The sequence below is a fragment of the Melozone crissalis genome, unplaced genomic scaffold (assembly GCF_028551555.1).
Source record: "Melozone crissalis strain CALT ecotype California unplaced genomic scaffold, PUWL_Pcris_2 ptg000057l_1, whole genome shotgun sequence".
NCBI classification, from domain to species: domain Eukaryota; kingdom Metazoa; phylum Chordata; class Aves; order Passeriformes; family Passerellidae; genus Melozone; species Melozone crissalis.
In genome coordinates this window covers 1,749,256-1,764,757 of record NW_026535835.1, presented here as the reverse complement: position 1 = coordinate 1,764,757, position 15,502 = coordinate 1,749,256, and the positions used below count along the sequence as shown (strand labels likewise).

Below are 15,502 nucleotides of genomic sequence, written 5' to 3'. Positions count from 1 at the left end.
ATGGGAAACTTTCAGATGGTAGAAAACAACCCCAAAGCAAACCTAAAATGCAGCCAAGGACAGGCTCCAGGTGCCCATGTTTAGAAAGCTGGGAAGGAGAATATTTTTAGAATTTGTGGAAAATCCCCTTGTTCTGATCCAGCCTTGAACCTCATGGCACAGAGAGCCCTGGATGCCGGGTTTGAATCCCAGTTTTGCCCCCACCACCTCCTCTGGCTGGTGCTCAGCAGTGCCTGTGCCCCAGTCCCAGCTCCCAGTGGCCCCAGCTCAGTGCCAGGGGCACAGAGCCCTCCTTGGGGAGGGTTGGAGCCATCCTGCCCCGGGCAGGGAATGCGAGTGAGGCCTGGCTTGTTCTGGGCAGGGAATGAAATCCCCCCTGCCAGCAGCTCTCCCAAATTCCCCACTCTCTGCTTACACTGCTCTGCTGCTGGATTCCTTCTCTGGCTTTTATAACCCACACAGGATCGGTGCTGTGGCTTTTTGCACGGTGCCCTGGTGCTTTGAAAAGCTCATTCCTGCCCAGCTGTAGTTGTTTTTTTTAATGTATTTTCTATTATTTCTGTACTTTGAAAGCACTCCCAGGCAGCAGAGAAATCACTGCCAGCACCAGCATTGCTGTCAGGGTGGGGCTGGTGATGGGAACAGCAGCCTGAGGCTGGCCAAGGGTTTATTGGGATAGCAAACCCACCTCTCCAGAGGAAAAGAGTAAAACATGCTCGGTGGTTTTGCAGAAATGTCCCTGAACTGAACAACTTCTCCAGGGTTCTGTTATACAACAGAGCCTGAAGGCAGCAAGATGCAGGGAAGTCCCATTTACTGCTCTTTACCCACTTAAGGGACACCAAACATCCAAATTACCTACAAATAACCCCGGGGGAAAGGGGAATGTCAGCCCAGCCATTCCTCACGCTGTTGTTTGGGAATGACACCAGGAAGGAGATGGGTATCAGCACTGCCCTGCTCCCTGGAAATCCACAGGGAGGCAGAGGAGCTGGAACTCCTGATGCCCTGATTCCTGGAATTCTTCCCTACAACATGAAGTTCCATTTAACCAGCCCTGCTTACTGGGGAGGGCATGCCCTCAGTTCTCTCCTTTCTCTAATTCATCATCTCTGAGCACAGAATCTGCTTTTCCTGCTGGTTTCCCACAGCTGCCATTGTCCCAGGGCTGGATGCCAACATTTGGGTGCCACTGGGAGCTTTTGCCACCCACGGGACACGCCAGGGGTTGGATGTGGTTCATGGGACATGGGCAGAGCCTGAGGCTCCTCTGGAGAAATCCTCAACCCTTTTAGGGGGAAGAGCAACCCAGAGGTTTCCAACATCCATCAGAGCTCACGAGGCAAAGGCAAATCAAGGCTGGGTCATTCTTCATTTTCTCAACAGTCCCAGGACAGGCTGGGGAGGAGAACTCATCCACTGGCACAGACCACAGCCCCCAGGACTCCTCAAGGAGTTGAGGCTGATGGAGCCAGGCTGGAGAGGAGAACTCCTCCACTGGCATAGACCACAGCTCCCAGTTGAAAGAAATATTTGAATTGCTGGAATTGAACCCCTCAGGAGCTGGGGCTAATGGGGCCAGGCTGGGGAGGAGAATTCCCCTCCTGGTACAGAGCACTGCCCCAGAACTCCTCAGGAGCTGGGGCTAATGGGGCCAGGCTGTTTCCAGGTCACCCTGCCCACAGTGGGTCTGGGATGTGCTCCCAGCACTGGGAGCCTTCTTGCCTGCAGGAGAACAGCTCCTCACAAGGACAGCAGCAGTGTATTTATAGAGCCCTGTCCCAGCCCTGCCACAGGTGAGTGATGGTGCCTTGCTCAGGCTGCCTGGAGTTATTTTTGGTTTAACAAGTCAGTTTGTCATCCCCAAACTGAGCTGAGCAGGACAGGGGGGCAGGGAGGAGCTGCTGGCTGCATCCCATGGGTGTAAGGGTCATGGCTGAGGGTGGCACCCCCCGGCAGTCCTGTACCACTGACACTGCTGTGCCACCAGCTCTGTGTCCTGAGTGCTAGATCAAGGGAACTGCCAGGAAAAGGCTGCTGGGCTGTAAATCTTTGGGAGCTGCAAACTGTCCTTTGCCTGTGTCCCAGGAAATCACACAGCCTTCGTTGTCCTGCCCTGAGTGCTGATAAAAACAGAGATAAAGCTGAGGACAGAACTGTGCCTCTGCCCTGGGAATGTCCTTCCCCTGCAATTGACTGCAGTGTTCAGAGGGAGCTGAGGAAATCCTGGCCTTGGCCCTGACTATAATACAAATATTGCATTTGGGGTAAGCTGTATGCTGAGAGATGCAGGGTCTGCCATCCACAGTGATACTGAAGAAGATTTCATGGTCATAAAGACCTTATTATCTCATTATTCCATAATTGTATGACAGAAATTTCATGGCTTTGTACTGATGGTGATATTACCTGTGCAACACTCTTCAGCACCTGAGCCAGGTCACTCAGGTGTGAAGAAGGGGAATGTCCAGGTGTGGAAAACAGGGATGTCCAGATGTGAACAACAGGGATGTCCAGATGTGGAAAATGGGGGTGTCCAGGTGTGGAAAACAGGGGTGTCCAGGGGTGGAAAATGGGGGTGTCCAGGTGTGGAAAACAGGGGTGTCCAGGGGTGGAAAATGGGGGTGTCCAGGTGGGGAAAATGGGGATGTCCAGATGTGGAAAACAGGGATGTCCAGATGTAGAGAATGGGAATGTCCAAGTGTGGAGAAGAGGAATATCTCTGCCCACAGGACGAGAAGGGTTTGGGGCTGGTCTGGGATCCAAAAACACCCAGAGGTGACACTGAGTGGGGATCCCCCTTTCACCAAGCTGCAACTGTGTCTCTGCTGTGCATGCTCCCTTGGGAGATCCCCACATCTCAGTGGGAACCACTGGGGCTCATCTTGGCTTCATTTCTCCCCAGAATTAAAGGCCCTTTCAGTGGGGTGGATGGTACATTAAATATGGATGGCAGTTGAAAGAAATATTTGAATTGCTGGAATTGACCTAAGAAAGGGAGTTCATCTTTAGGGTGCAGTTCTTCTCATCCCAAGGTGGCACCTAAATTAAACTCAAGGAGTTCCACCCAAAAAGCATCTCCTTCAGTGCACTAATTGGAAGTGAGTGACCCCAGGGACACAGCCCAGGACAGCTGTCCCTTAGTGCCACAATCCATACCATGTAATTCCTGTAGGGATGCTGGTGTTTGAGAGCTGGGAGCTCTGGGGGTCATTCCTGTCAGCCTGAAGATCTGCAGGGACACAACCTGTCCTCTCCTGGCAGAAATGCTCCTGTCAGAGCTGTCAGACCAGAGCTGTCCCCTTCCACTGGGACCTGGAGCAAAACTTTACCCCATTGTTGATGGTTCAGCTGATCTTTATTTCCTGCTGGATTTGTGTGTGTTCCCAACATCTAAAAAAGGGTCTGTTTTGCTTCTAGGTTCTGCCTGGCACCAGCAATGCCAAAACATCCCACGAGAAAAGCTGTTCCTGCTGCACTTTTGGAAACTGGAGCTTCCAAAATGAGATGCTGAGCATTAGGATCTCAGGTTTTTTCTGGGATGGTTCAGCCAAGCTCCCAAAACTCTGCAGCAGTGACAGCTGGCTCCTGTCCCCAGGGATCAGCAGGTCAGTGGGCACCAACAGCTCCAGGCAAGGAAGAAACATTGCTTCCTCTGCACTCTTCTCCAGGAGGAACACAAAAATTGTTGCTTGGCCTGATTCAGGGATTGCTGCTGCTGCTGCCTCCCTCCTGCAGGGTTTTTAAAATTCAGCTCTGCTCCTCCAGCTTCTCTGCCCTGCTTAGTAGAGGCCAAGGCCAAGGCCTGGGACTGGGCTGTATTTTCATCCTCTGCTCTTTGTCTCTGCCTGGTGCCCTTTCAGAGCTGTTTGACCCCACAAAATGTCCCAGTTCTCCCAAAATGGTCTAAAGTGGGATTGCTGGGTGGGACACACAGCGGTTCTACCATGGCACAAACTCTGAGCTTCTCTGTTCCACTTCCCTGGGCTCTTCTGCTCTTGAGATGATTTCATGGAATCACAGATCAGTTTGGTTTGGAAGGGAACTTAAAAACCATCCCATTCCTTGGGTAGGGACTCCTTCCACTGTCCCAGGCTGCTCCAAGTCCCAATGTCCAGCGTGGCCTTGGGCACTGCCACAGGCTGAACAACCAGGACCTCTTTGGTTGCTCTCAGCAGCAACACTCCACAGCAGTGTGAGTTCTCCTGGCCAAGGAAATGAAAATGCTTTTTCTGAGGTGGCTTAAAATGGGGAATGTCCTTGCCAGTGTCAGCCCTGTCCAGGTGCAAGATTTACTGCAGATCCCAGTTCTGATCCCAACTCCTGAAGGAGCCAGGAGCCCCAAACCAGACTAGCCCCAAACCCTCCTGATCCCCTGAGGCTCTGCTGAAGGAGGGAAATGTTTCCCTTCCCTGGGTGCCTCCAAGCACTGCTCAGCCCTTGGCTTTGCAGAGCTCCTCCTGTGCTCAGGGGAGCTGTCGTGGCTGGGGCAGGTCCTGGCAGCTCAGAGCAAAAGGTCCCCAGGGCAGCAGGGCACAGATCCCTCTGCTCACTGCTGGTGTTCAGTGCAGGAGAGGACTCGTCCCAGCTGCTCCCTGGGAGCCTTTTTGGGATCTCAACAGAAAACTGGAGAAGCCCAACACAGCTTGGTAGGGCCAGCCAGTGCCAAGAAAGTCATTCCATGGTGGGATGAGGGAAATGAAAGTGTTTCTGTAGGGAAATTCAGCCTGGCTTAGGCACTGACCTCAGCACATCCCTCTGCCTGCATCCCAGTAGAGAGAGGGGAAACCCCCAGAGCTTCATCCCTGTGCCTGGAAAAGGATCAGCTTTGCTGAGGGACAGAAGCCTGAGGGCAGCTCTTGAGCTCTCAGGGTGTCCAAAACAATTCCCTGCCACCCCCAGGCACCCCTGTCCTGGATCAGAGTGAGTTTTAGAGTGTCCCAGATTGCAATGCAAGATGTATTCCAATTACCATCTGTATGGCAGATTATCTTTTGTCAAGTGGGCAGTTTGCCTTATCTCTCTCGTTGAATGACCACAATCACACCTCCCTCTGGAGGGGACATCTGCTGATAACAGACTATTGAATGTCACTGCATGGCTGATAAGAACTACAGCATCCCATCGGGAGATGTGAGCCCAGAGGGAGGAGCCAAGCATTCCTACATGGATACAATCTGGAGATTCTGGAACACCAGCACGGCTTCTCCACTGGATTCCCCAGAGGAACAGCAGCTGCCTCTCCTTCCACTGGATCTTCAGAGGAAGAATACATCCTTCTCTACAGGATCCCTGCTCCAGCAGAACCACCCCTGACACTGCAGGAGGGCTGAGCCACAATTCCAATGGGACTGCTGCCAACACCCTGACCCACAGGATGTCAGGTTGGGTTCTGACTCTGTCAGTGTTGTTCTAGGGTACTGCATTGTTTATTTTATCCTTTTATTTTTCTTCCCTAATTAAGAACTGTTATTTCCTGCTCCCATGTTTTTGCCTGTGAGCCCCTTAAGTTAAAATTTATAGCAACTGGGAGGGGTGGGGAGGGTTTACATTCTCCATTTTAGGGGAGGCTCCTGCCTTCCTTAGCAGACTCCTATCTTTCCAAACCAAGACACAGAGACACAGGAAAATTGAGCAGGACCCCAGGACTCTCTCTCACCTTCAAACTCCGTCTGGCAGTTGCCAGAGTTCTCGTTCAAGCTCTCCTCCTCGTTGATGATGATGTTCTCGATGTCCTTCATGGTGAGGTGGTCGCGGAAGGCGTGGTACAGGATGTGCTTCAGCTCCTCCAGCGTTATCCTCTGCATGTCAAACTGTGGGAGACAGCCCAGTTAACCCAGGGATGGGGCTCCCAGGAGAGCAGGCCTAGAGCAAGGCCACAATCCCCAGCTTGTGTTTATCAGCCTCATTTCAGCACCTCAGGTGGGTTTGTGTTCTTTGGGGCTGGTTTCACTCCAACAGTCGATGCTGTAAATAGGTCTTGGCACTGGTGGAGCAGCAGAGAAACCCAGAAACCCAGCCCAGGGATGGAGAGGCAGCAATCCAGTCCATCCCAACAAAGAGAAAACCCTCAGGGATCCCCCTGGTAGCTCTCACACCTCCCATGAGCCATAACCCTGTTTGTGCCTCCTTCTTTATGTTCCTAACCACCCAGTGATGCCTGGAGGGAGGAACAAGCAGAGGACACTTCCCTCAGAGCTGACTTCTGTTGTGGATCCAGTATGAAGTGCTGTTCTTACACTAACCAAGTACTAAACCCACAATCTGTGTTGAATGTGAACATTTTACTCAAGCAGGACATGGGCCATGTGCAGTTTGTGGTATTAATGAATCCCTGCTAATGGTGCAGCAGAGAGCAGACACACTCTGGCTGCTGTGCAGTGCCAGGGGAGCAGAGGAGTCTCTCTGGGTGTAGGAAAGAGGGATGGAACTGCTCCAAGCCATGATGAGTTTTCCTGAGTGCTGCAGAAGCTCCTGAAAGCGAGGCCTTGCAGCCCCAGCAGGGTTTGTGCACAGCAACCAGGGCCCTCCAGGGCTGCTCCACCCCATTGAGCCACCTCAGGACACCCAGAAAGGCCAAACCTGTTGGGAAGGATGAAAGTTTGACAAGAAAGTCTCACAGATATGTGTGCATGGCAGAAAGATTCTTGAATGTAGAATCTGATGAAGGAATAGAGATGGAAGCAAGTTTTGATATAGAAGAAAAGAATTGCTGAGCCAGTCTCACTGGATAACCAAGGAGGCAAAGGGTGTGTTAGTTAGAAGGGGTTTTTATGGCTTAGAGCAAAGGATAAACCCACCCCAAACAAGAAGATGTTTTTACCAAGCAGGAAGAGAGCACAGGCAAACAAGGCAGCAAATGTGGCAAGTAGAAAAAGGTCTCAGAATTTTCCACTGCAAGAAAACTGAAAAACAACTTCTAGGTTAAACTGTAATGTACTGACTTTTAGTGATTGGAGAACAGTAACACCAATATGATAATTACGGTAGTTATGATAGGCTGTAGGTAAAAATTAAGGTATAGATTGGTTCTGGTGTATGAAGATGCTCAGCAAAGTCTATAATGCATTGTAACCAAAACCAAAGGGTCTCCAGGGCTGCCTGCAGCTGGAGCTGACAACTGTGGGCACAGCTCTGTCACCCACCACCCTGGAGTGCTCTTACACCTTAAATATAACAAACTGCATTTTGTATACAATAAACTGCATTTTGAAGAGCTGCATGGAGTCCTACATCTCTCATTGTGGCTCTTACACAAACCCCTCTGGCTCAATGCCCCAGTGGAGGGAGGGCAATGCCAGCTCCCAGCTCCCTCTGCCCTGGGAGAGTGGGGATCCAGCAGGAAATTCCCATTCCTTCCCCAGCCTGGGGAGAACAGGACAGAACAGGCAGGACAGGACACAGGGAATGGCTCCCAGTGCCAGAGGGCAGGGATGGATGGGATATTGGGAATTAGGAATTGTTCCCTGTGAGGGTGGGCAGGCCCTGGCACAGGGTGCCCAGAGCAGCTGTGGCTGCCTCTGGATCCCTGGCAGTGCCCAAGGCCAGGCTGGACAGGGCTGGGAGCAGCTGGGATGGTGGGAGGTGTCCCTGCCCATGGCAGGGGTGGCACTAAATGGGCTTTGAGGTCCCTCCCACCCCCAGCCTTTCTGTGATCCTGATTCCCTGAAGGCAGAAAAGCCAAACCCACAAACTACAGCAAAGCTGAGATTTGTGTTAGCCTCGAGAATCGTCCCCGAGGCAGAACTGGAAGAGAATTCCAGCAGAGGTTGAGCACCAGCCCTGAGGAGGTAGAATGGGGTCACCACAGGCTGAGGGGCTGCTCCTGCAGGCAGGGAGTGACAGTGGGGATGGAATGATGGCGTTGCCATTGCTGGGGTTCAGTTTCAGATTGGAGTTTCCCAGAATGATGACCCCAAGGAATGCAGGAGAGGGTGTTGGGTGGGAATCCTTAGATGCACCCCCATGCAATCAGCACTGCAGGAACCCTGGGCAGCTTCACTACCCCCTGCAAACCTCCAGCAACACCCCCAGCACTGCTGCAAGGCAACCAGAGGAATGATCCCAAATTTCCACACCTTCAGTTGCCAGGAGAAACGCTTTTTGTCATGGAACAGGATGTGAAGAGCACAGCTGCTCCCTTCTCAACATTAAAGACAGCAGAGCAGGGCTGGTGAGATTTGTTCATGCACAACAAAGCAGGATGGAAATTGGTGATTAAATCCCAGGGGGATTTGCGGCCCAGCTTTGAACTGGGCACCAAGGAGCCACTGGTGACAATGGGGTGCTCACTATTTTTAGCTGAATCCCTGAGGAACGAGACAGCAGAAAAACCAAACCCATCAGCCCTGCTGCTCACAGAAATGCTTTCATCTGGACAGAGGCAGAACTTTGTCTCTGGTCCCTGCTGTCCCCTCCCCTGCACATTCCCTACAGCAGGGTTGGGATGGTGCAGGAAATGAGTGAAGGGAGTTGGGGAAATTGGTGTTTCTGTGGGTGCTGGATAGAACCAGAGGGATGTGTGCAAATCTGCCTGCACACACAGGGATAGATGGGAATATTGCACGGCTCAGATTAAGCAAAGTGCACTCATTGTCCTTGATTAACTCTTTGGAGGATGAATGGTTTTGCACCTGTGCAATGAGCAGGGGTCAGGGAAGAAAACCTGAGGCTGAACAGCTCAGGAGTGATGAGAATCCCAGGATGGGTGGGTTTGGAGGGACCTTAAAGCCCATCCAGTGCCACCCCTGCTATGGCAGGGACACCTCCCACTGTCCCAGGCTGCTCCAATGTCGCAGACATCTTTCCATGAAAAATCTTTTCCTTAGGATTTTTCCTCCCGAGAAGCTGGGAGGCCTCAGAACAAAATGTAAACAATGATTATCTGCTGCTGTGGAATGCAACAGGTGCATCTGGGATTGGTCTCATGTGGTTGTTTGTAATTAATGGCCAATCACAGCCCAGCTGGCCTGGACACAGTGTCCGAGCCACAAACCTTTGTTATCTTTCCTTTCTATTCTATTCTTAGCCAGCCTTCTGATGAAACCTTTTCTTCTATTCTTTTAGTATAGCTTTAATGTAATATATATCATAAAATAATAAATCAGCCTTCTGAAACATGGAGTCAGATCCTCATCTCTTCCCTCATCCTCAGACCCCTGTGAACACCATCACACTCCAAGCCCTGTCCAGCCTGGCCTTGGGCACTGCCAGGGATCCAGGGGCAGCCACAGCTGTGCCAGGGCCTGCCCAACCTCACAGGGAACAATTCCTCATTCCCAATATCCCATGCATCCCTGCCTCTGGCAGTGGGAGCCATTCCCTGTGTCCTGTCCCTGCAGTTCCTGGTGCAGGGTCCCTCTCTGTGTTCCCTGTGTCCTTCCAGACCCTGGCAGGTGCTGGGAGCTCTCCAACCACCCAGGCTGCACAGCCCCAGCTCCTTCAGCCTCTCAGTCTCTGCTGCTCTTCCTCTCTCCCATCACTGCCACTGAAAACTCTCTGCAGATTCTCTGTCCTCCTGCCTCTGCTCCAGGCTGGAGCACAAACACAACTGTGGGGATCAGCTCATCCTCCAATTGTGCCAGCAGTAATGACTTAAGGGGTTTGGGGTCTTCCTGTTCCAGTTAGAATACATCTGGAGGGATGGAATTGTTCTCTTGACAAATGCTCAGCCGCTGCTGCATCTCAAATGTTATGCTAATAGAGAGAGAAATTATCTTTTTAACTTGTTTTGTTGTCATTTGTATCCTTTAGGAGGTGGAACAACCTCAGGTGGGATTCAGAATCACCCTCATTAGCTCACAGGAGCTGGGCTTGATTTTTGGGGGTCCCAACTCAGAACACTCTGTCAATCTGTCCATTTATGGAGTGAGTTGTGGTCTCTGCTTTGCCCTGTGTCACCCTGGCAGAGTGTCCAGGGTGGCTCCAGCTCGGGGCAGGCAGGGACAGGCTCTTCTGGAGCTCCCAAGTCATTCCAATTATCCCTGCTCTCCAAGCCAGCAATTTCCCTGATTCACTTTTCAATTACTCTGGGTTTTATTGTGGTAATGACAGGAACCAGGGAGCAACTCTTAACTTTTATTGACTCCGTGGGGAGGAAAATGGGGACTGTGGCAAGCTGGAAACTTTCTATAGGATTTATAATTAGGGGAAATCAATGGAGCTGCTTGTGAGCCTCAGAATAATTCACTGTGAGCAGTAAAACAAACTGAGCTGAGGCTGCTCCAGGTGCTGCTGTGAATGGAGAGCACCAGGAGCTGGACACTCAGCTCCTGAGGGACCCTGAGGCTGCAGGATGCTGTCCCATGAGATATCTGGGAGGGAAACTGGACCTGGTCTAATCCATCCTGTAGCTTCCTTCGTTCTTGACTTAAAATTCCTGAAGGAAATGAATCCCTATACCTCAATTCCTTGAGCCTCCCCAGTTGAAATTTCCCAAATTTGTGTCTGCCTTGCCTGCAGAGCCCCATTCCCAGGGAGTTCTGTATCCTCTGCTCTGTGTAGCAATGGCCCAAAGGGAAGGGCTTGTTCCTTGAAGGGGCTAAATGCTGGAGCAGCACTCCTGAGCATTTCATATCAGCTCAGCCTTAAAACAAAAGAGTGGCGTCAGAACTCAGTCCATCCCTCTGGGTGTCCAGAGTTGCTGAGGACCCCGTCGGGGGGCTCAGAGACCCTGGCACACAGCCCAGAGCACCTGGGGATTTGATTTTGACCCTTGGAGCAAGTTACCAGCTTTGTATGAGGATGTGAGAGTCACACAGATTTGAATGGTGTAATAATAAAATATTCACAGGGTGAAAATGTAGATTTTAGGATTTTTGGTATGGGGGTTATGGGGACAAGATGGAGGAACTTGGGCATGTCCAGCCTTTCTTCTTCTTGTTCTCCCTTTTCTGCAGTGATGTTGGCACTTTGGGATTGGTTTAGAGTAGAAGTGCACTGTCTAACATGGGTGATGGGTATTGGGAATTCAGTGTAAATATGTTATACGTAGTTTGCAGTATAAAAGGACAACACCACCTCGGGGGCGGTCAGAGTGCCTGTGGCTGCTGTGCTGAGCAGATCTTGGCTGGGCAGAAAGAAAATTTCATAGATAAGAATTAATAAACTACCTAAAGACCAAAAAGTGAAGAGCTCTGACTCGTTCTTCAGCTGTGCAGGCTGAAGCAGAGACATCCTGCACATCTCGGGGCAGCAATTATCAACAGCAACCCAAGAGAGTGGGAGGCTCCTTTCTGCAGTGCCAGGGTGGCCTTGCTGCCCTGCAGGTGGGTGAGGCCAGGGGACCCTGCAGGGATGGAGCAGGGCCACTCTGGGTGCCTGCAGGGTCTTTTAAAGCCACTTTGCCCAACCAGAGGTGGGACTGGCTGCTCTGGCAGGGAGGTTTAGCTGGGAGAGCACTTAGACCCAGGTTTTCCACATAAACCACCTGGAAGGGTCAGCTGGGGCTGGGGAGGGCTCCAGGTGGAGCAGGATTTTGCCTCATGTTCTCAAAATTAAATCTGCAACCCCAAAAGCTTCAAAGAATCAGAGAATCATTTGGGCTGGATGTTGGATTAAGCTTTTTTCTGACCCAGAGATGGGGCAGCTGAGAGGTGTTTTCAAGCTTTTATTCCATTTTCAGTCTCATGTGATGGGTGAGACAATACAGATGTTATAATTCACCCCATCACAATCAGAAGCCAATTAGTTCCTAATTACAATACACTTTAAGGGTTTCTTGGCTATCAGCTTTTGTCACACCATGCTGTAGATGCCTTAAAGCCAATAATCTAAAATTACCCCTCGTGGGTCCCACAAAGCTGGTGGAGCTGCCATCCCCATCCCACACTCCTGAAGCTGCTGGGAGCAGGAAGGGCATCCTGACATTTCCATGGAGAAATTCCCTGTCCCCTGTCGCGACAGGCTCCGCCCCTCCCGGAGCTCCAGCAGCAGGACTGCGACACGCGGTGACAAATGGCCCTTGTAGGTGACAAATGCCCCTGGTGACAAATGGCCCTTGTGACAAATGCCCGTGGTGACTGTGAAATACCAAGCTGTGTTTCCTGTCAGGTACATACAGGCAACATGTGCATTTGTGATTGTAATATGTGTGGAAACCAACCATGGGACAGTTATAAAGACAAATTCTAAAGTAACTGAGGAAAGTAAAGCATGGAAGAAGGCCTTTGAACCTATCCTTTGTTCACAATAAACTTTTATAAGTCTTCAGTTGATTTAGGAGCATTTGAATTAAAGCTTTAAGGATATTGCTTTTTGACAGGAACTTTCTGCTCATAAGCCTTAAAGAATTTGCAATAATAACCTTTTGAAGTATAATTTTAGACTATTGCCTGAAGTAAGGATCTTTGAAACTATAGCTATAGAATATATAGAAAGGAAACATGCAGCTTGAGAAAGGAAGATGAACATCAACTCAAGGGCTAATAGGTTCGACCAAGGGAAGCTGGACATCACTGTTATGGGATTTATAGTCCTTGCAATCAAAAGGTGGACCCACATCTGGAAACTGGACTTCACCAGATGAAATACTCCTTCCTTCTTTCAGAAACTGGACCACCGTCACCTGGGATACTCCTTTCTGGGAAACATCCTGAGAAAAACTAAATCACAATAGTGTATAGAATTGTGATGTAAAAATTGGAATAGAAACTGCTGAGAAAGCTGATGAGTACCCCTACAAATACCTGAAAGCCCCAACTATGGGTGTGCAGTTGGAGGGAAAACTCCTCACTGTACCAAGTGCTGTATTGCTCATACTTTACCAGATTAATTAATAAATTTATTGCTGCTTGAATATTGGCCTGGTCAAGCTTCTTATTTATAACAGTGACAAATGCTCGTGGTGACAAATGTCCATTGTGACAAACGCCCAGCGGGACTCAGGGCACACCTGAGCATTGCAGCCGGGTTTGAGTGCTTAGTGCCCTGACCCCAAACACCCAGCCCGAGTTTGCACTGTGAAATAAGGAGGAATTCCAGCCCCATCTGGCCCTGGGAACCTCCTGTGTGTCCCTGCACACACCCCACAGCCCTCATGGCATCACCAGGGATCATCCCTGGGCAATGTGGAATCCTCTGGTGTCTGTGGGTCACAACCTGCTCCGGGCTGGGCTCCAAACACCCCAAACACTCCAAACACCCCAAACACCCCCTTTGCTCCCAGGGATGGGGGATTTTGTGGCTGTCCTGTGCAGGGCCAGGAGCTGAACTTGATGGTCCCTGGGGGTCCCTTCCCTTGGGATATTCCACAATGCCCAGGGTGGATCTGGAGCATCCCTTAGAGCTGCTGCTGTGTGACTCCTGGCACAGGGGCTGGAGTGGCCCCCTCGTGTCTGCCAGGAGCCCCCAGGGACACCTTTGGCTCTGGAGATGGGAAATGCTGCTGGGCTGGGCTGCAGGGAAATGCTTTTCCATCCAAAACCAAACCCAGAGCTGTAATTCCCTCCTGGAGATGGAATTCCCTCTGCTGAGGCTGGTCCCAGCCTTCCCTAGGCCCAGACTAATTTTGGGCCAGGATTTGAGCAGGGCAGTGGGTGTTTGGCTGTGCCTCCCCTTCCCAGGTGGGATCTAAAATGGTTCTTAACTGGGCTGAGAGGAATGGGCCCCCTGAGAGGCACCACCTCCCCTGCACTCAGCAGGAATGTTAATGCTGGCCACATTCAATTAACTGGAAATAGTTTAGTAAACCACAGAGAAGTGGTGGTTTGGTGGTGGTTTTTTAATTAGAGAATGCTTGGCGGCTGCAGCACAAATTAACAGCCCCAGCAATTTCTGTGGTGTGGGTTCAGGGCTGCCAGGCCTCGCCCCAGGGCTGATCCCAATCCAAGGGAATCCCTAACGAGGGCTGCACCTTCCTGACCTTCCACGGCAGCCTGGGGGAGCCTCGGGGAAAAAAAAACTCGTCACAGCTAATGAGGGCTGAAGCTGGGAATTCCCATCTGGCCCTGACCATCCTCTGCCTGCCCCCCAGATCTGGAGCTCTCATGGGCTCCTGTCCTGGGGAAATCCACCTCTGGGCTGAGGTAAAACTGCCCTGATGGTGCTGTCTGTTCTGACGTGGAAATGGCAGGTGGCAGCCTCAAAACCAGCAAAATAATTCACACAATAAATAATTCACACAGAAAAAAAAAGGACAGGATGGACAGGATTTTTCAGTGTAGGACATATAACAGTTGTTAAATATTTAAGCAAAAATTCACAGAATTCACAGAATGACTGCGTTGGAAGAGACCTTCAACATCATCAAATCCAACCCATGTCCTAAACAACCTGAACTAAGCCCTGGCACCCAGTGCCACATCCAGGCTTTGTTAAACACACCCAGGGATGGGGACTCCACCACCTCCCTGGGCAGCCATTCCAGAACTTCATCACTCCTTCGGTGAAAAACTTCTTCCTCATATCCAGCCTGTATTTCCCTTGGCACAGCTTGAGGCTGTGTGCTCTGGTTGTGTCAGTGCTGCTGCAGACAGAGCCCAGCCCCAGCTGGGCACAGGCACCTTTCAGGAGCTGCAGAGAGTGATAAGGTCATCCCTGAGTCTCCTTTTCTGCAGGCTGAGCACCCCCAGCTCCTTCAGGGGTTCCTCACAGGGTTTGTGTTCCCAGCCCCTGTCCAGCCCCGTTGTCCCCTCTGGATGTGCTCAGTGTCCCAAGATCCTTCCCAGTGTTACCCCATGATACCTCATAATATGAAATCCTGTGTCCCTCTGCAGGAAGAGGATCCCACTCTGAGCTGTTCCCCCTTAGCTCAGTGTGAGCCCAACAAGGGAGTTTGGGGCAGATCACTCTGAGGCTGTGCCAAAACTCCAAATATTCCAAGGAGGGAAAAATTGGAATATTTTTCCAATTTTTCTCTCCTTGGGAAAAGAGAGGGAAAAACTGGAAAAATATTTTTCTGTCTTTGCCCCACAAAGCCTCCCCCATAAAGGAGAGCAGGGGCTCTGCACCCCAGGGGCTGCTCTGTCTGGTGTTAGGAAAATTAATCCACAAACACCAGAGGTTTGTGTCCAAAGAGGAGACAGAGGAGTCCTTTTTGGCTTTATTTGAATAAAGGGAGAGGCCATTGGGCATTCCCCTGGGGTCTCTCATATTTTTGGAGGATGCAGTCTTCTTTTAATCCCAATTTCCCAGCCTCATTTCCCTTCTCTCTTTCCCCATTGGCTGAGGTACTTGAGAGGTTCAGACTTCCCAGAACACCTGATCCCAAAGATTCCCCTCTAATGCATAACCTTCCCTTTTAATTTTTAATTCTTACAGAATTTAGAGGTTTTTCTTCTCCATTGTTTCTTTCATCTTTCAATGTTTAATTTCATTTATCAGCAAACCTAACGTTTATTTGTAAAAGCAAATCTCTTTTTCCATTCATCAATCAGTGAATCCTTCCCATTGTTTCTTTTAACTCCCAGTGCTGGTTTTATCTACCAGCAGACCCGCAGCTTGATTGGAAAGACAAATCTGCCATTCCTCTCACTGGGAATGCTGGAATTCCTGATCCAGGCAG

General features: G+C 50.6%; 1 protein-coding gene across 4 annotated transcripts in view; it reads right to left on the bottom strand.

Annotated features, from left to right (window-relative positions):
* CALN1 (calneuron 1) overlaps positions 1-15,502 on the bottom strand; it is a 171,594-nt gene that overhangs the window by 9,399 nt on the left and 146,693 nt on the right. For all 4 annotated transcript variants that reach the window (XM_054287055.1, XM_054287056.1, XM_054287058.1 and 1 more), the window contains one exon: positions 5,660-5,813. In XM_054287055.1, coding sequence (XP_054143030.1) covers positions 5,660-5,813 — 154 coding nt within the window. The remainder of the gene's footprint in view (positions 1-5,659; positions 5,814-15,502) is intronic.